At 40.0% G+C, this 21,412-nt stretch overlaps 1 protein-coding gene across 6 annotated transcripts in view; it reads right to left on the reverse strand.

Moving 5' to 3' along the window:
- The window catches only part of Ccdc93 (CCC complex scaffolding subunit CCDC93), an 86,732-nt gene extending 75,019 nt beyond the window's left edge, over window positions 1-11,713 (reverse strand). For 5 of the 6 annotated variants that reach the window (XR_013424033.1, XR_013424031.1, XR_013424032.1 and 2 more), the window contains exons 1-3: window positions 11,502-11,713; window positions 6,611-6,724; window positions 5,315-5,409 (exon numbers count right to left, since the gene is read on the reverse strand). Coding sequence is in view for 3 of the 6 variants with exons in the window: in XM_078017230.1 (XP_077873356.1) it covers window positions 5,315-5,409; window positions 6,611-6,724; window positions 11,502-11,543 (251 nt within the window). In the remaining 3 variants the exon portion in view is untranslated. Of the gene's footprint in view, window positions 1-5,314; window positions 5,410-6,610; window positions 6,725-9,531; window positions 9,638-11,501 lie in introns of all 6 variants that reach the window. The other variant, XM_078017231.1, reaches the window with a different exon arrangement.
- Between the last annotated feature and the right edge of the window lie 9,699 nt (window positions 11,714-21,412).

Consider the following 21,412-nt stretch of genomic DNA (forward strand, 5'->3'; position numbering starts at 1 on the left):
AACCATATGGAGAAATAGAAACTTTGGCTCAGTTTCAGTCATATCCCCACTCAAGAGTCTTTTTTAAAAAAAAAATTTATCACTAACAGCAGCAACTGTGGCTTTGTTCACAAGTGCAGGATTATGCTTTCACAGACGAAGGTCCCGGTGAATTCAGGGTCACTCAGAGTGAACATGAGGTCACTGGGATCTTAGAAGATGCTTCAAATTCACCAAGTTTTGGGTCTACCCAGAGTGTTCCTTATTCAAAAATCTTTCTACCTTTGTTCTGCTGCAGTTTAATAGTCCTTCCCAGATAGCTTCCTTAATTAAGATCAACATTTAACTCAAGCCTGAATGAGAGCAATGATTTTCTTACCAGTGTTCCCTAGTACGGTTCATGCTCTTAGTCTTAACAGGAACAAAGTGACCTAGAGGCAAAAGCTAAGCAACCCTCCAGGAAATGGCCTCCAGAGAACACCAAGACAGAGTTTGTTGTCTGGAAAGTAGCTTAAGGAGGTAGATCTAGGTAGGGTTAAAACTGATGAATATGACAGACATATCCCATTAATCATCAGATCAAATATCGATTCCAATATGTTATGAGAAAAAATATGGAGAGGGGGGTGACAAATGCTCCACAGCACTTTCACAAAGGGAAGGAGCATCCATCTTCTAGGGGAACCTTTTGAGGTAATGTTTTGCCTCCTCCTCACTCCACTTCATTAACAGAAGAGGGACAGAGAGGAATTGATCTAGAAGGCCTGGAGGAAGAAGGACATCACCTTGTGGCTCTCAGCCACTCCTGTGGTCTTATTTTTCTCAGTATCTATCTTCAGGACACGCATATCATGAAATGTGTGGCCAGCTCCAGTGCAAATGTCTATGGCTGACCAGGTCTGCCTGAGGCTTGAATAGGATGGTTTAGTAAGAAAGGATTAACAAATACACTTGGCAACATATCTAAGGTTTTCTCTTTGATAAGCTTTATTGTTCATTTTGATCTCCATGAGATTTCCACACCTGTTTCCTGATTTCTTTGTGATAGGAGACAAGAGTGGTTAGCTGCTACATACTCTCCAAGCTTAGCAAATACATATGGGCAGCAATGCTGGCTCTGAGTCTTTGCTCACCCAGGTCAGGCACCAGGGGGTAATACCAACACAACCTTGCCTTAGTTACATTTTAGTTCAGCAGGAGGAGCACTCCCTCTAGTGGCTGCAGACTCAGCAGCATGCACAAGGTCAGCAATCATTGGGAATCCATTCAGTAGCTTAAAATCCCAACACCAGCACCTTAACCCTCTGCCTTCAGGCAGGGTTGCCTCTGGCTGTTCCTCACAGCTAGACTGCTTGCCTGGTTCATAAAGGATTACCTCTTTTACAACCCTCTTAAACTCACTTCCCAGAAATTACTGCCAAATCCAGATAGTCCCAGTGCAGATGAAAGCAGCTGAAGGCATTTACATTGCCAAGAAGTGAGGCATGGAAGAAAACACAGGCAGGCAAGGCAAGGGAGGATAGGAAGCCTTCTCACAGAAAGCCACTGGCCCCCACTCCTCCCTGGACTGAGGATGGATCCTTCAAATTGCTAAAAATTAAGAAAAGGGACAACTGCAGAGGTCACCAGGCAGGTTTATTAGCCTAAGGGTTTAACCTACCCACTTGTCATTATAGGCAATTAATCTGACTCCTTTTATTAAAAGAGTACTCAGAATTTTATCCTCCACTGCAGCTTGAAAGAGTGAATTAAACCTAGATCTAAATTCCAGTTCCACCACCCACTCTGGAACTTACTGAAAGTCATGTGGTTCCTCAGTTTCCATAAAAGGGATACAGGGATAATTCTTGTCCTGCCTATTCAAAGGCTGTTGGGAAGGTTAAATAATAAAATGCACGTGCAAGTGCCTGGAATATGGGTGCCCTTGCTTGGAAGCCTCTTCCCTCAAGTCCTAGCTCCCATGTTCCTATAGTGCCTGCCCTACATAAAACCCGAACCGCTTCCTACCCAGCATCTCTCTATACTCCTCACTGGCTTTGTCTTTCCCTACTAGATTATAAAGAGGGCAGTACATTTTTCATTAATGTATCCAAAGTACCAGAATAGGTAGTAGCCTGACCAACCGTAAGGACTCAATAAACATTTGTCAAGTGAATAAATAAGAGAGACTCAATTCAACTGTAATATTTTTAATTTTCTCCTTTAAACAGTATCATTATGGCCCAGATAATATTTTCCTCTCTTGATCCCATCACAGTCCTTAGTTACTATAAAAAATTATTATAGATTTACTTTTAGAACCTACTTGTAGATAAAGTATGAACAACTTAATTATTATAAATATCATACCCTTACCATTTTTGTTTGTTTTTGTGATGCTGCGGATAGAACCCAGGGCCTAGGATGCTAGGCAAGTGCTCCATCACTGAGCTACAGGCACAGCCCTTATGCTCTTACCATTTTAAAGGTAATGTTGATAGATGGTAGCCAAAGGTAGAAGGAAAAACAGAGACACAAAAATGTACACTGCAAATAGTTAGAATCCAGGAGAAACTATCTTATGTTAGTGGTTTAAGAAACAGAAGTCTAAGTAGTACAAAATTGTACAGACAACCACAAATAGGTAGTAATTAAAAGACTGGAAGATAGAAGATGAAGGGGATGCAGCGAGGAATGTAAGTGAGATAATTTCCTATTTTTATCAGACTTTAATGAAAGAGACACAATTATAGTTAAGAGCTGTAAAGTGACACTGCGAAGAATTTAAATAGTTCAAGATGGTTATTTCCAAGGAATAAAATTGGAATGTATAATGGGAAAGGAAAGAGATATAGCTTTTGTTTTGCTCCCTTTTATAGTATTTGAATCTTTTTTACTTCATGGATATAACACCTACATAATAAAAACAAAAAAGAATAAAAATCTACCTCTGGAATTTGCCCTACAGGGGAGAGCATGGTCACATGCCTGAACTTATGCATTACCTCCTGGGAAGGACCTTTCACTACAGGTGGCTTGATGAGACACCAGTGTTTGAGAAAGGCAGATGTTAGGGATGTAAAGCCCAGTTATTCATGGTTAGATATTAATGAGCATGTATGCTGTGCTAATCAATGCTCTTTTTAATAAGGATCCTTGAGAGATGTCCTTTGGTCTTAGCACTACAAATTTTTTCAAATCTCAAGGACTGATTTTCCTTCTATTATATGTCTACTATGAACAGGTAATTTATCATGTTTTTCTTTTCATTGGTTACCAAAGATTTAAGGCCAAATCTTTGAATGATCCTAGGAAAACAAAGCACTTTGTGGATCATCCTTCATGTGGGATTGTGCCTTTTGTCCAATTTTCCCCTCTTTACCTTTGCTTCACTTTTCCACTATTACCAATTCATATGCATGTTTATAAGCCATCTTCAATCCTTTTGTGTGTGTGTGTGTGTGTGTGTGTGTGTGTGTGTGTGTGTGTGTCAGGTGCTGGGGATTGAACCCAAAGCCTTGTGCATGCGAGGCAAGCACTCTACCAGCTGAGCTATACCCCAACCATCTTCAATCCTTTTAAAAATGTTTTTTTTTTGGGGGGGGGGAGTGAAAGGCTTAAAAAAATTAATGAGTATGTATATGAATGAGCTCATACACTTCTTATATTTAAGTGAACTGAGGAGTAGCCTGCACAAGGTCACAGCTGCTCCATGGCAGCTGTAGAAGTATAACTAGGTATCTAATGAAATAGTCAAGCCCCTGGTGGGATATGAAAGACAGCATGGAGCCCACCAGTAAAATCTCCAGCAAGGTGTCCATGTTGTCTTCTCTCAATGGAGGGTAGAATGTGGCTCTGTCTTACACAACAGAGGCAATGGGAAGGGAAAGAATCTCCTCCTCCTAGTCAAATTTCACCCAATCAGTGTATTTGGGAAGAGATAAATTAAGTAGTCACTAGAAACTCTAATATATAAAATAAATTAGAAATAACTTGAACTTTAAATGACTCTCACATATGAGCTGGGTGACCTTGGCTTCTTTTAGCCTCAGTTTCATCTGTAGAACAGGAATAATATCTGTTGTAATGAAAATTAAAATGACATATATGAAGCACAAGCTTCTGGCACGTAGGGGACCCTCAAAAGTTAGTTCATTCATGTATGTCTATGGCTACTTTCACACTAAACCAGAGCTGAGCCTCTGTGACAGAAACCAGAGATGAAGCTTAAAATATGTGCTATCTAGACCTTCATGGAAAAGTTTTACTGACTTCTGATCTAAAGTAAAAATAGTAATAATGTACTGTGAAGTTTACAACACTGAAAATGATCACATAACACAAAGGGTAAGAAGGATTTAGAAGTATAGTGCTGTAAGGTTCTTACCCTATATGGGAAGTAATACAATATTTTTAGAAGATTGGTAGATATATTAAAAATTTATGTTATGAATATTAAGGCAGTCATTGAATTTTGAAAAGGAAATACAATTAGCAAGCCAAAAGAGTAGAACAGAGTCATAGAAAATCACCAAGTCAATGCAGATGAAGGTAGAAGAAAAAGATGAGGAAGAAAACAAACAATGGAATACAAAAAAACTAGCAGTAGATTTAAACTCTACCATATCATAAATATATTAAATGTAAGTAGTTTAAACTTCCCAATTAAAACACACAGATTATCAGAATGGATAGAAAATAAAGGGTGAAATACATGAGGCCTAAAAGAAAGCAACTTTAAAAATAAAACCAAAAATTACAATAAGTAATGTAAACAGTATGCCAGCAAATGCTAATCAAAAGAAAGTTGGACTAGCTATATTAATATTAGACTTAGTAGTCTTCAGAATAAGAAACATTATCAAGGACAAATAAGATGACTACAGAACCCAAGAAGGGTCAGTTCACCAAGAGAGAGAAGAAACAAGGTTTACTGCCTGCTCTTAATTATTTCTTACAAAGATGCAAATGGCAAGAACAATTTTTTCTGAAAAATCACATATGGCTTTGGACAACACACTTTGAATATTTTCTATACGATTTATCTGACCCAGTTGCTATTTTCCTTAGTTTAATGCCATTAGTTTGTATTATCTAACTAAACAATAACAGAAATGAAAAAAACAAAAAAGGGCTGGATAGTGAAGAGTAACCAATCTACAATCTACAGCTAAAAATATTAAGAGATGACACACAGGAAAACATTTAAAGTTTATGTTAAGAATAAATGCAAACACTATAATATGAGAAATGAAAAGGAATGTGAATATATACACATAGTTACTACATAATTACCCTCAAAAAAGTCCCTTCTTCCCTGCTTTAGGCCATTCCATGGCAAACCCTAATAACTTACATTTTTTGACCTATTGTAGAGTTTTCCTGAAAGAGCAAATCCACGTCTACATCAAAGTTGCAAGTAGTGATACACCAAGTCATTCCGCCTACTACCTGTACAAAAAAGAAAATACTTGTTTTCTCTTTCTAGCTCAGGTAATAAGCAGAAGGTAAATAAATTATAAATAATTATTACAGATCCATTAACACAGAAAATTATATATCTTTAAAGAGAGAATGTGCCCTGCTTACTACAATTCATCTAAAATAGCACTGTTAAATAAAACTTTCTGCAATGTTGGAAATGTTCTGTCTGCAATGCCCAGTAAGTAGCTACTGGCCACTTTAATGTGAATGAGAAGTTGACTTTTATTATTACATGGGCATGCTATACATAGATCCTCTTTATAAGTGAAGGTGTCAGACATTGATTTTCAGCTGAGAGATTTCTCAACCCAGTTTTAGGCAAGTGCTAGATCCAGAGGAATCATGTGTTTTATAGACCAGGCATATAGGCATCAAGGCTGAGATTTTATGGCTCATTACACAATTTCTATATATCTTGTCACATTCATCTACTTAATGAAGAATCCCTACTCTGTTTACAGAGTTTCTGAGATGCAAATGAATCTATGCTAAAAACCCATTTTGAAACATAATCCTTTTCAGATACAACTTGATATTAGAAAAAAATAATGGCGATTTTTTAGTTCTGCTTTACATTCATGTGAGATATTCAATAAAATACAAATTCCAGGGCCTCAGCCCAGACCTAGACTGGATAAGGCCTACTAGATATGTGTATTATAAAACCCAGGGTGTTTAAGTACAGGGTGGAGTGACTGTTTCATCTCTGTGTCCTCAACACCTATTACTGTTTTATGTGTAATCACTATGCATGATTCTGCTAATTTTAAAGACTAACTTATAGTGACATCTTGCTCCTCCAAATTCAGAACATTTGCCATCTGTAGTGAATCTGTCAACTGTCTGTGAGCAGGCTGATTTAGGATAAGTAATTATTAACTCAGATTAGTTTCTTACATAAACTTTATAATCCCCAAACTGTAAATTCCTTTAACAAAAAAACAATTTCTTTTGCCTGTCTGTATTTCCTAAAACTGTGCACAGAAAAGGAATTCAAGTATATCTACTGACTCATCATTAATTTCCTTGAAAAGGAAGCTGGAAAACTTCCACAAAAAATTTGTATCAGGGAGAATGGAAACAAAGGAAGTAAAAGCATAGTTTGTCGTTTCTTTTTTTGCCATGGTTAATTATGCCACCCTTAATCATTAGAAAGGTTTCCTCTTACCTTGTCAAAAGGTGACAAGCCTTTAATTCTTGCTCTGAAATACCCAGCTGCAACTAAGAGTTCCAAAATTTCGGTCAACTTCACATTTTGTTCTTCATCTTCTCTAGTTTCCACCTAGAACAAAAAGTACAAGTGTTACTGGTAAAGGCTACCTTAAATAAACCAGAGCCAATCATATCCCCAGTGCCACAATCTCGTTGCTCAGTGACGCTGGCTAAATTGCTGCACTGGATTCGCTCTGAAAATTCCAGAAGTATAATAGAGAACTATGTAGAAGTGCTGCCAGAGTCTCCAAGAAGAGGATTCCCTCAATGAGCTGTTAGTCATCAGAGGTAGAGGGAGAAATGACAGTGCATCACTCCCCTTTTCTCTAAATGCAATTTTCTTTCTTTTTTGAGACAGTGGTTTTTCTATGTTGCCCAGGGTGGCCTTGAACTCCTAAAGTACCTGGGCTGGGATCATAGGTCTATGTCACCACACCTGGTTTCAACACATAGCTATCTTGATGGGTTTCTCAACTAGATTATAAACTCCATGCACATAATAACAAGGTATTTTGTTTTTGTTTTAAACTTTATATTCATTCAGGCCTGGGAAGTTACTGATAAAGTAGGAAGAAAGGAGGAAATTAAAACATATATCCCTTTCTCATCTTTAACACAAATACGGAAGGCTTTCAGCCCAGATATATTAAAGGGTTAAATGCTACTACAGTCACATTATATATTATAATACATTATTACCACCAAATAGAATTACTTAAAAATAATTAATCTTATGTGTAAAAAATTGAGATTTCATTTAAAATTTTCAATTTCTATGCCTCCTCACCCAGGTATTTAATATTTATTAAATTTGCCTAAATATTCTAGCACTTTTACTTTTATGAACTGCCTTTCCTCTCTTCTATTATTGTAGAAAATCAAAAACCACCTTTCTATATAATACAACACATGTTCAAATTCTCATTCTCATCTCTTACTAGTCCCTTATGAAACAATGCCTGTCAAATCTTTCTTTAGTATGCATCTCACATTTATCTTCCCCTTTAATTCATATTCGATGCCATCATTATTGCCACTTCCTCTCAATCTTTCTTCCCTGTTATTTTGTCTAGCTCAGCCCTTCTTAAAGCTTTCACATTACCCCTCTTTTAACACTTCTTACAGTTCTCATTACAATGCCTATTATGTACTACATCTATAAGATAAACTCCAAATTTCTTGATTTGGTACTTAGATCTTTGGCTGTAACTTATCTTTCCAGTTTCATTCTTTATCTGCACTCCCTCCAAAAAAAAAAAAAAAAAAAGAATAAATAAAACAACCTGAACATGGCTATGGCCAACTGACACAAGCATGCACACTCCAGTTTCTTTACTATTCACACCATTCACCTTCCCTTGATATTCTCTAACCATTCAGAAATCACCTTCAAATTCTAGCTCCTACTAGAAGCCACCCCTTACAAATCCAGCCAGAAATGGTCATTTCTACACCTGCATCTTGTGTATAGTTCATGTCATTCATACAATTAAGTATCAGCCTTTCTTGAGTGACCTGTCTGATGTTATGTACATGTCTGTCTTTCCCACTGGAAAATTATCTGGTTCAGGAGAGGAGCTATATATTACACATGTGTGTTTACTCCACTATATCAAAATAACATTCAGTTCAAAGGACATACTTATTTAATAAGGAATGACAAACTCAATCATTACATAAAGTGCATGACCTAAACCAATCATGTATTAAAATGTTTTCATAGTCAGGATGCTGATAATAGAAAGTCAAGTTTACACTTAAGTACAAACTGAAGTACAAACTGCCAGGAAAGGGAGAATAGATATTAATGTGAAGTTGAACACACAATTATTAAAATGACTGATAATCCTTTGAGATGGCACAGGATTGGGTTGGAAGAGGTGACAACTTTGGACCACAGCTCATTTCATCCATCCTCACTTCTCCAATGACCCTCTATTCAGCCTGTTAAAGTTTCTAAAGATTAGCATTCACTAGTTCCTAGTGCATTTATAAAAATAAAGTAGTATTATTTATTCACAACTTCTCTCTGTTAGCATAATTGCAGCCATCTTCCTTTTCTCCACTCCCACTTTATGAATAGTGTTCTTATTCCCAAGAATTGGAAAGTAGCCTGAGATAAAACCTACTGGCCTAGAGACATGTTGGTCTCTTTCTGTTCTCTCATTCAGAGATAGAAGACAACTTATTGGCCCTTGAGAAGGGGACGTACTAGTTACCCTGTTCTCTCCTTTTTTTTTTTTTTTACCCTGTTCTCTCCTTGAGAAGATAAAGTGACATGCCAGTTTTCCTGTTCCCCCTCTGAGATAGGAAAATTGCCTGTTTCTGTTCCCAAGAAACAAATTTGCCTTCCACAAGATCTATGTCAGTCAAGACCAAACCCTCCCCTGGTGTGCGGTCATGATTCTAACCTATAAAAGGTAACATTCAAGGGGGAGTTGCTGCTGTTCTCTCTCCTTGCTGAAGTAGTCCCTCTTTTTGCAGAGCAGCTTTGTCAGGCTCCTGACAATAAACCCGCTGCCTATCCCAGGTCTGTGTGTAAGATTAGTCCTGAGCCACTTTTCTTTCTTCTCCCTTATGCAGAAAGATCTGTGATGGCTGAGAAAAATCAAATAAAGAGATCAAAGAAAAGATAAAAAGTACTCTCAGAAAGACAGAGCAGAAAAAGACAATAAATATATAAATAAATAAATGATGATATAAATAAATATTTTCTTAAAACTACTAGGGTGTAAAATAGAAACCCTTTATTTGTTCAATCATTTTAAATCATGAAACAATTCTAAAAGAGGACATTAGATAACGGGTGGGCAATCTCTGCCTCAAATTTTATCTAAACACCCACAGAGCACCCCAATGAAAACACAGGGTCCATACCCAGAATGGAGACGTGCACTTTTGCACTAAAACCTGTGAAAGAACTTCTTGGCAGAAGATACTGGAACTAGGATGTCTGACTCCAAATTTTCTTTGCAGATTAACACTGAAACAAAATGGAAGAGGACCACTAGCTAAATACACAAGGAATACAATTACCCTTCCTGAAGTCATAAAAAGTCACCAAGATAATTAATATACCCAGCAGTTAAAACTAAAATTCTGCTAAAGTTGAATGAATGCTAGTTCTTAAAACAGCCCAATAAAGTTTGAATTGCTTTGCCTGGAAGGCAGGGCCAAGTGTGGTTATCTTTGTATCTTTCACATACATACAGTAAAGCGTTAAAAATTTCATATATCAACTGGACTAGTAACTGCTTGATAAAAGACTGGTTTTTCAGTACTAAGTTGTTATATTCACCCTGACTTCTTCCTAATTGTGGGAAACTGTCTTAGGCTCTTAGAAATGAATGACAAATCAGACCTAGTCTCCTAGCAGTCACTGAAGGGATAACAAAGGACACACAGGAGCAGACTGGGAATTATTTTAGAAAGACACACATTAGTAATATTGTGGGAAGTTAGAAGGTTTAAGGAAGATGCTACAACAAAAGCCAACATAAAAACTTGATAAAGGCCTAGAATTTAAAAATGGCAAAGAAGAAAACTTGAACTATCACAGTACAGATCCTATTCTTTATAATTTCGGGTGAAATCAAAGCAACATGGGTGTAAGGATTTACCTAATACAGGAATTCTGACAATATTACACTTGCTAGATTCTCTTAAGACAACAAAATGGATTTGCATTCTGGGAACACACACTGATGACTATGTTAGTCCTTCCATCGCTTCCATCCCCAGCTGGACACAGAAAATAGTGATTCTTTAATTAGAGGGATGGAAGAACTAGGGGCACAGAGAAGCCAGATTGGTCACAGGAGGGTAAATGTGAAGGGAACACTCATCATGTTAAGAAATCAGTCCCCCTGCCAAGTGCCTACTTTAGAAGCTTAGGAAGAGGGTAAAGATGCAGCGTGGGTGGATTCCATTTCTCTCTGGAATCTAGTAAACTATACTAGCTTTTGAGTAAATCAACTGGAAGGGAAAACAAATGCAAACCACCTAGTTATATATATACAACTAGAAGACAAAGCACACAGTCTCCTTACTCCCAAACTGGAAGCACATAGAGAAACCACTGTTCCTAGGACTGAGCACTTAATTACAAACACCTTTGAAAAAGCACCTGCTATTTTCTGGAGGAGCAGCAACGTTTCCGGACAGCTGGGGCTTGGTCCCTGGCCCACACAGCACCATCAGGAAAGCGCGTTCCCATCCCGACACAACCCCAGTGAGAGGAGTGCTCCCAAACTTCCTCTCGCCGCTCGGAATGGGGTTAAATGCAAGGAGAGGGTCCTTCGCTCGGGACCGCAGGATGGGTGGGGTAGGCCGCGGGGACCCGGCATACCTGGAGTGAGCGGGTGGGCCCCCCAAGGTCACCGCCCTTTGCACAGCCCAAGCCCGGACAGTCCAGACGCCCAAGTCTCGTGACTCCTGAGCTTAGCAGTCTAAGGCGAGCCCTGCAGCACAGAGGGTGGGCGAGACTGTCTGGGAGACCCAGAGTGGTGGGGAGACCCAGAGTGGTGGAATCCCCGGCACTGCGGAACGTGCAGCTGTGTTAGATCAGGTGTGCGGCCAGGAAGGCCCCCTCCGTCCCAGGTGACCCGGGAGCCGCTTAACTTTGGCCCCACGGACCCGTAGCCACCTCGACACGCAAGGGAACCTGCTCTCCCTCCTCCGAGGTCAGGGCCAGTGCTTCCCCAGAGTGGACACACCCGGGGAAGGGGTTGGGGCGCTCCCAACCCACCCAGGCCCCTCTCCACCCTTCGACCCCCCCCCCCCCCCCCCCCCCCGGCTCGGCCCTCTCCTCAGGAACCCCGGCGTGACAGAGAGAGAAAGGTCCTTACCTCTGGAAGACCCTGGCCCTCCGGACCCTTGGGCAACCCCATGACCCGGGGGGTGACGTGGGGCGGCAGCTAAGCCCGCCGCGCGTAGGGAGGAAGTTGTCCCCTCAGCTAAGCTGCTACCGGGGTGGAGCGCAAAGCGGAAACTTCCTCCACCGCCGCTACCGCCGCCGATGCCGCCGGCCCGGGGCGCGGAGGCCGGGCGGAGCATGCGCGTTGAGGCCGCAGCGCGGCGAGACTGGGCCTGCGCGAAGGCAGCTGGGCGAGGCTGGGCGGAGCCTGGACCTCTAGTACCTGCTTGATGCAAGAGCTTATCGCTGGGGCTCTGATTTTTGTCCCGAAAAGTTTAATGAAAGTTTAATGAAGTCTTCTTGCATCTTAAGGATATTTTGCATCTCGGTTCCCTTTCCGTCCTTTTCTAAGCATCGGGTGTCCCAGTTGGGTCCGGTTCTCTCCCCAAGCCGGACTTCGGCAGCTCCCTAGCTTCAGAGTCAGAGTTCGAGCACCAACGAGTTTAGGAATACCAGATCCCAGCCGGGTTCCAGCTCTGACTGAGGCGCACTGGGGCAAGTTTCTCGGCAACTGAAAAAGGGGATGGGGCCCCCGAAGAAGGGATTCTTCATGCCCACTGTCCTCCACAGCGTCCCATCCAGTGGCATCTAGTTCCCGGGAAACCCGCTGGGAAAATGCCCTCTGCCTCCCCGGGCTTCAGCTCTTTCCCAGCCCGGGTTTCTGGGTCTTCCTAGGAGGGGAACATCTCAGAGAATGTGAATCCTGGTTTGAAGTCATTTTAGCTGCTACATATGATACACTCTTTGTCTGTCCCAGAGGATGGCAGCTATATAAAGGGTTGTCCCTCTGATGAGCGTGCTACAGCTCTATAAGGGTTTCCCCAGCATTTTTTCTTTCTCTTTTTAAGAGATGAACACAGAGTAATCCGTTCTCTGAGGAGTGGGAAGTGTGAGACTATAAACTGATTGAAATCAAAGAGGTTTTGTGTTTGCTTTTTTTCCTCTTTGCATCCCTACCATCTTTTTTTTTTGTTGTTGTTGTTGTTACTCAATAAATGTTTCCCCTTGAAAAAATTCTCTGCGCTTTTTGCATTCCTGCTTAGAGTTTGTCCTGACAACAGAGACTTGTTTGGAACCAAAGCACAAAAGTCAACCGGCCCTAAAGACATAATTGTGTTCTTAAATGTAGGAAGCAAATAATTCATAAAACTGTGTGCCATCCTCCAATCCCCAGGTTACTTGAGAAATTACTTGACAAATCTAAATATTCAAGTAATGGAAACTCTCCTGTCTGGGTTGTAGAACATCTCATTCTCACCTACCAATGAAACTCAATTTCCAGGGTTCCTATACTCAAAACTCCCTAAATATTTTATTTTTTTAACCTTAAAACTGTCCTTCACTAAAATGGTATAGGTTGAGAGGGAATGGAGAGTGATGATCATTTGTGGCCATTCAGGGTAAACAGAACCTTAAGACAAATAGCCAAATCTTATAAAGCAGATGAACCTAACTAGCTGTATATAAAGTAGCCCAATGGAAAGGGCCTAGAGAAAAACAGGACTCAGAGAGGCTACACCACAGGTCCTCTGTTGTAAATGCCTTTGCAAAGTTTTAAATAATGATGAGCAACTAACTTTCCCAGGGGAAAAAAAAAAAACTGTCCCAGTATTTTTTTTTTTTGAAGATGTCAGATAGTGGTCAAGAAAGCTGAAGCAACACATATTTAAGAGGGGAAACTATGAACAGTCTTAGAGAAGATCTTGAATGGTGACAGAGGATATTTGTAAGGAACATCTCAAATAAATGCACTGTACTCCCTTTCCTCTGGCTGCAGGTGTCCCAATACACTTTCTGTCTCCCTTGTGGGCTATCTGGGGGATTAGGAATCAGTCATTCTATCCTTTTCTCGTACATTCAGTACAAATCATGTGATGTTCTTTCAATATCAAGATTCTCCAGATCCTCACTAATACAGGTTGTCATAATAAAAAACCCTCTGTTAGGATCACCTTTACCCTGGATGAAGATTTCTATAAAATCTCAATCATTTGTGCTTCTAGGTCTTTGCCAATCCTAGTACTCTAGGCTATTGCTATGACCAAGAAGAGGAATCATGAAATCCTAAAAAAGGAAGACCTTAGAAGGTATCTAGTAAACAATGGGTATTCAGAAAAGTAGAGTGACACTCCTAAGTCCCACAGCATGTAGGTGACTATGCTATGATTTGAAGCAAGATTTTCTGATTTGCAGTGTACTTTTAGTCACCCATCTATCCATCCATCCATCCATTAATATTACTGAGTTCCTTCTGTGTCAGCGGCTCAAGTTTTTCAGTCCATTGAAATCACTTAGTTCTATTCTCAGAGTATCTGATTTCAGTAGTCTGGGGAGAGACATGAACATTGAATATTTTTTCCCTTGGAATATATGCATTTTATATAATACAATAGTGAATGGTGACTTCTTGAGTACAGTATGTTTCTTTATTGATCAAAGTGGCACAGAAAATTCAAAATCCTTAAGTAGATTAAGTCTTTAGGTTAAATGAGTTCTTCCTAAAAATTCTTAATTGTGTCCTTATCTATTGTTAAGGTTGTAAAATATTACCATGTATCATCCTATATTTAGCATTTCTACAGGAAAATAATAGAGGCCAGGTGTTGGAAACTGACCCTCTACTTCTAGACAGAAGGTAAAACAGCCCAGCATGAATACACATCACACACACACACACACACACACACACACACACACATTTGGATGATTTCTTCCAGTACGTTTTCTAAAAAAATTATGGTTTAATTAACAAGATTCAATCATTTTCATAATTTTCACAACCACACTCTACATTAAAAAGAATTTGACAAGGAATCACTACACAGCAGTGAGTATACATGCTTGAGAATATTTGCTACATTCTTAATCTCAGAGAAAACAATAACATTCTTGCTCAAGAGATTTAATAATTAAGCATTGCTTATAGGGGAAGGACAAGTGTATTATTAAGCCAACACAGGTGATTCTAGTGAGCAGCCAATTTGACAAGAGTTTGTGCTAGAAATTCTTCTTGGTGTTGGAGATATTGCAGCCAACCAACTAGACAATTGGTGAAAGAAATTAAGTATCTAAATTAATAGATAATATTGGGTAAAAATAAGTGCTATTAAGGGAGGAAAAACTGTATAGCAGGATAGAGCATAGCTGGAGTCAGAATCTCTTTTAGAGGAAGGGGCCAGGATAGGACTGACCCTTGTCATTCCCAAGCAGATACATTGAAGAGACCTCAGGGAAAAGAATTCTCAGCAGAAGAAGCATCTGAGGTGTTCTGGAGAGCTTCCCTGTCCAGACAATTGGCCTTCAGCCTTCTCTCCTTGTTTCCTGCTATACAAAGCTGACCTGTAAGGGCTTCAACAGCAAGGCCTGGGATGTGAGGATCTAGGGTGGGTCATGACGTAAGGGGATCTACAATGTGATTTCTGTGGGTTGAGGATCTGAGTCATGGCACCTGGGGAGTAGGATTTGAATAGTAATTTAGCAAATATACAAGAACTTAAATATCCTTGAATATGATACTTCTACTCAGGATTTATGTACAGAGATCTTCGTCAGAATATTACTGCCAGAAAAAACTGTGTTATGGTTTGGATATGAAGTATTCCCCCAAAGCTCTGGTGCTAATACAGGAACATTCAGATGATGGGATTGTGAGACCTGCTTCCATCCTACTTTGAATAAACTGGCTGGTGGTAACTGTAGGCACATGGGTCATGGCCAGAGAAGGTGGGTCACTGGGGCCATGCTCTGGAAAGTTTCATCTTCCCTAGAGTGGAGCAGCACTCCTCCACCACCATGCTATTCTGTCCATCTTGGGCCAAGAACAATGGAGTTGGCCAACCATGGATTGAACCTCTGGAACCATAATTCAAAATAATTTTTCCTCCTCTAAGTTGTTCTTGTCAGGTATTTTGGTCAGAGCAATGAAAAGATGACTAATACAACCTGAAAATCATGTAAACAGACCACAATAAGGGCATAATTAAATATATTACTGTATATTCATTTGGTGCAACATGTTGTCTGTGAAAATATTTTAGCAGTCCACAAAAAGAAAAGGGTGAGAGATGAGGCTATATAAATATTAACAATGTCTGCCTGTCAAAACATCATTAAAACATTTAAAAGGCAAACTGGAAAAAAAATGTTCATTACCTGTGACAAGAAACCTTACAAATGAGGAAGAGAAAATTCAATAGAAAAATGAGCGTGAGAGTTGAATAGAGAATTCCTGAAGGAAATTGTCACTAAACACATGGAAAAAAAAATTCTCAGCCTCATTTTAAAAAGAAAATGAACGATCTTTTTTGCATGGAAGAAATAATTAATATTTTGAGGACATTAAACAAATGCCAATAACACTCCCTAGTCATTGAGTTTTCACAACAGAACTAGAAGGCAATTTGGCAAAGTTTATTTTTCATCAAATATCCATTCCTTTAGTGCTTACTGTGTGCCTGGCATCAAGAAGAGTTCTAAATAGGGGTGAGAGGAGTGACTGGGCACCCAAGGGGCATTTGGAGTTCTATAGAGATTAGGAAGTTGTCTTAGTCTGTCGGGGATTCTGTAACAAAATTCCATAAGGTGGGTGGTTTTTAAACGACAGAAATTAGTTTTTCACAGTTCTGGAGGTGGGGAAATCCAAGATCAAGACAGTATCAGATTTAGTGTCTGGTGGGAGACTGTTTCTCATAGGTGGGCTGCTTCTCACTGTGACCTTCAATGACCATGACAGATGGGGTGAGAGACTTCTCTGGGGCCCCTTTTATAAGGCCCTTAATCCCATTCATGAGGGCAGAGCCCTGATCCCCTCCAAAGGTTCCACTTTCTAATACCATCAACTTAAGGGCTAGAATTTTAACCTATGAATTTTAGCAGAATACAAACATTCACACCTTAGCAGGGATATTACCAACATTTAGCACTCAGCTGTCACAGATGGCAAACTTCCTGCATTGACATTAAGTCATAAGAATTTCTTTGACTAGAGGAATGTGGGCAGATATATGATCGTGCTATGTTCCTTCATTCTCTCATGCTAGTGCCATCTACTGCAAGAACATACCCAGGCCTCCACGGCTTCTTCTGCTTGGGCCCTTGAAGGGAAACAGGAGAGAATGGAGCAGACCTGAGAGCCAAGCTCAGCTAAGCCCCTGTCCTGTGACTGTCAGTGTTTATTGGGAGCATATTTGGAGGTGATTCAGCACCATGGGCACACCATAGCCCAATATAAGGCACACAGAAGAATTATCCCTCCAAATGCCAGAAACTCCCTAAATCCTCTGCCTGAAGAACACTGAGTACAGTGTTATGGTTCAGGTGTGAGGTATCCCCCCAAAGCTCATTTGTGAGACAATGCAAGAGACTTCAAAGGGGTTCTGAGAGTCTTAACCCAATCAGTGATTAATCCCCTGATGAGATTAACTGGGTGGTAACTGGAGGCAGGTGGGGTATGACTGGAGCAGGTAGGTCACTGGAGATGTGGCTATGAGGCACATGTTTATATCTGGTGAGTGGAGTCTCTCTTTCTGCTTCCTGATCATCACGTGAGCTACTTCCCCCTAACACTCTTCTGCTATGATATTCAGCCTCACCTGGAGCCCCGAGGAGTGGAGCCAACTGTCTATGCACCAAGACCTCTGAAACTGTGAACCCCCAAATAAACTTTCTTCTCTATAATTGTTCTGGTTGGGTCTCCTAGTTGCAGCAGTGAAAAAGCTGGCTCAAACATACAGGAACAAAAGGGAACTTGGGATGAACAAATAATCACATCAAAAAATGACACGAGAGCCTATTTGAAGTACCACCCTTGGACTCTCTAGAAATTAAAGGACGTGGGCTGGGGATGTGGCTCAAGCGGTAGCGCGCTCGCCTGGCATGCGTGCGGCCCGGGTTCGATCCTCAGCACCACATACCAACAAAGATGTTGTGTCCGCCGAGAACTAAAAAATAAATATTAAAAATTCTCTCTCTCTCTTCTCTCTCTTCTCTCTCTCTCTCTCTCTCTCTCTCTCTCTCTCTCTCTCTCCCTCCTCTCTCACTCTCTCTTAAAAAAAAAAAAAGAAATTAAAGGACGTAATTGATTCACTCAGGAAATCCACTTCTGAATACCCTATATTTATACAAAATCATCTTTGGAATTGCAGTTTTATCAAGCTTCCATATTAAACTAAATGAGAAAAAAATTCAAATCACCTTAGGAGACCAATAAATGCTGTATTCTAGACTAATATGAAAGACTACTTAAATAGCAATAAAAATACATTATACTTTTACCATCTCAAAATCAAATAAGATAGAAACAACGTGCTAATAAGTTTCAAGCTTATGTTTTTGTGTGGATATACATAGGAAAAAAACCAAAGTGTGTTTTTCTACTCACTGCTCACACAGACATTCCACACTTCAGACACCAGAAGCATGGTGACATTTCTTCTTACTCATCCAAGGGACTCTGCAGCAGACTCAGAACCAGCTGAGTGTCTTCCTATACAATTCAATTCTGACACAGCCTACTTGGAGAGACAATCGGAACCCACAGGTTGAAGCTCAGTGCCACAAGACTGCCCCCATTCCATAGGCCATTCTCAAGCACAGGTTAGAACCTGTGTGTCTGATGGACCTGTTTTAAATTAGTTTTCCAGGATGCCCTACTTGGGTTCAATTAATTTGCTAGAATGGCTCACAGAACTCAGGGAACACTTACTTACACTTACTGGTTTATTATAAAAGATATTACAAAGAATATATATGTGAACACCAGATGAAAAGACTGATAGGTAATGGCACATGGGAAGGGACACAGACCCCTCTCTGGGTATTCCACTGACTAGGAACCTCCACGTATTCAGCTATCCAGAAGCCCTGGACCTTTTCTTTTGTTATTTTATGGTGGCTTTATTATACAAGCATATTTGATACAGCATTGGCTTTTGGTGATCAGTTCAACCCCAATCCCTTTTACTCCTCAGAGTTTTGTGGGGTGGAGCTAAAATTTGTAGGCTTCTAATCATGCCTGGGTCTCTCAAGTGAGGAGCCCAACTTAAAGCTGGCTGGTGGCTCCCAATCCCACCATTTCATTAGTATTTGAGAGATATTTTAATCACTCCAGGATTCCAACGATTTTTAGGATATATGTCTGGATAAAGACCAAGTATCTATTTCACAACATTATATATTATATAAATATTATAGATTTATGGATATCATTCCAAGAACTTCTGCATTTCTTGACAAAGAACATTACTGCAGTATCTGTGAATTTTTTTATTGGGCTTTCTAACAACGAAATACTTTGCCTACAAATAGAACAACAACATGGAAGTCATTAATTTGTGATTGAAAAATAATTTAAAGTTATAAATCATCACCCTAAAACTATAATACTAACAAGCCTCTATTTGAACCATTGTATCACCACTTAATAACAACAAAACTAACAATGAAAGAAATCTGAATTATTTTGGTAGAGAGAGGAAAAAATGGTCTTGCTATGGTGGAGTCATTCAAATATACTCGTTATAAGGGGAAATCAACCTGGTAAATGAGTCACTTCTGTTACCAGACTGAGTAGATGTAGATGGAATCCAGGGCTTGGGGCAGAAACTTTTCTTAATGTCAATGAAGGATGCGGTGGGCCAGCCAAATCCCTGGGTAGAGAGGACTCCTGGGAGAAGGACAGAGGGTCCTCTGCTCAAAAACTGCACATGTGGTTGAAGTGTCCATGAGACTGTTCACAACAAGCATTGGTTGAAATAGAAAAGCACTGAACATGACCTAAATATTCATCAAAAGAGTGGGCATATCATTTGGGATATCTTTGTACAGTGGTGAAGATGAACTCGAGTTCCACGTTGGAACGGCTATAAATAAGAAAACCATAAGTGTAAAGTTGAGTCTTTAAAAAAGCCACGCTTATATTTGTTTGCTAAGTTTGCAAACATGGAAAATAATAGGTGTCAGGCCTCTGAGGAAGAATGCTCTTGACTGAGCTTTTTTGGGGGGAAGGAATGGGAGCAGGAATAGAGAAACTCATTAACTTTACTGTTCTATATTCAGGAAAGAGATCTGAGGAAGATGTAGTATGTCACCATTTAAGAAGTATGAGTGATGAATACATGGATAGTTCTTATTTTCTTCAAATTTTAATTATTTGATAATAAAATATACTTAAGAACAACATAGATAAGGCTATCATGAAAATGAAGTCATATCCAGAAAGGGGACAGGATGTAGACTCCTCTTTGGAGAAACTTGATTTTGAACAGACGGGAAGAAGAACAAAGATGATTAGGGACAACATGATTGATGTTTGGGCTTTTTTTTTAAGATGACAATGATTTAAATTTATTTTATTAAATTTCAAGGAAGAATCGAGTAGAGAATAAAAAAGTTTGAATACATAGACATGGATCTTAGAGCCTTAATACTTACAAACCTCCCTTAAATACAAAAAAAGGTATATTTCCTTCTACATTAGAATGCCAGTTCATGAGGAAGGACAGAACTGTGTGTGTTCTGTTTATCTGTGTCTAGAGTCCGTCCCCAAGTGCCCCCAAGTGTCCCCAAGTGCATCAGTGGTGGATGATGCATGGAAAGGTGGTTAAGCATGGTCATGTTAGCATAGCGTGTGTATCCAAGTGGCCACCAGGTGGCAGACATGTCGGTCAGTGATTATCCTTTCAGTTGAGGAAAATTGAGGTGGTAGTACAAGGTAATAAACCACAGCTGTAACTTTCTACTAAGTCCGTTTATGAAGTGGAATATGCCCAATATTTAAGTGAAAGTTTAGGACTGTCCTAGTACCTACTGATTTCTCATTCCACATATCAGTATACACTGGAAAAGGAGTGTTTGGTGAAAGAAAAAAGGAAAAAAAAAAGGCAGTTGTATGGAGTGATGGCTTAAAAAAGAATTTACTATAGTTTGGATCTAGAATATTGTCCAAAGGTCCATGTATTCAAGACTTGGTCCCTGGTGTGGTGCTATCGGGAAGTGGTGGAAACTGTTAAGAGACGGGGTCCAGTGGGAAATTTCAGGTCACTGGGGTATACCCTCAAAGTGGATGGTGCGACACTAGAGTACCCTCCCCCCCCCCCCAGTTCTTTCTGGCACCAGTTCAACAGTTTTCCTCCAACACACACCCTACCGTGATGTGCTGTCTTGTCACACAGACCTAAAAGTGATGGGGCCAACTGACCATGGACCCAAACCACTGTTTTAGTCAGCTTTTTCACTCTGTGACTAAAAGAACCAACCAGAACAATTATAGAGGAGGAAAAGTCTATTTGAGGGCTCGTGGTTTCGGAGGTCTCAATCCATAAACAGCTGGTTTCCAGGTCTCCAGGTGAGGCAGAACACCCCACAGAAGAGTGTGGCAGAGGGAAGCAGCTCACACGATGATCAGAAAACAGCTAGAGAGACTCCACTCTCCAGATACAAATGTATACCCCAAAGCCACACCCCAATTCCCACCTCCTCTAGCCACACCCTACCACTTCAGTTAACTCAGTTAGTCCCAATTGGGGGATTAAATCACTGATTTGGTTAAGGTTCTTACAACTCAATCATTTCTCCTCTGAACCTTCTTGAATATTATCTTACATGTGAGATTTTGGGGTACACCATCCAAATTATAGCAAACACTAAAACTGGGAACTGAAACAAACCTTTTCTTGTTTCAAGTTGATTATCTCAAGTATTTGTTACAGTAACAAAAATTTGATTGTGTCTATCTTTTCTTTCTCCTGAAGTCCCACTAAAATTCCACAAGGAAAAATCAGAAGAGAAAACTAAACTATGTTAACATTAGTTATATTGGACACGGCACAAGCAAGAAAAAGAAAT

The sequence above is a fragment of the Ictidomys tridecemlineatus genome, chromosome 7 (assembly GCF_052094955.1).
Source record: "Ictidomys tridecemlineatus isolate mIctTri1 chromosome 7, mIctTri1.hap1, whole genome shotgun sequence".
NCBI classification, from domain to species: domain Eukaryota; kingdom Metazoa; phylum Chordata; class Mammalia; order Rodentia; family Sciuridae; genus Ictidomys; species Ictidomys tridecemlineatus.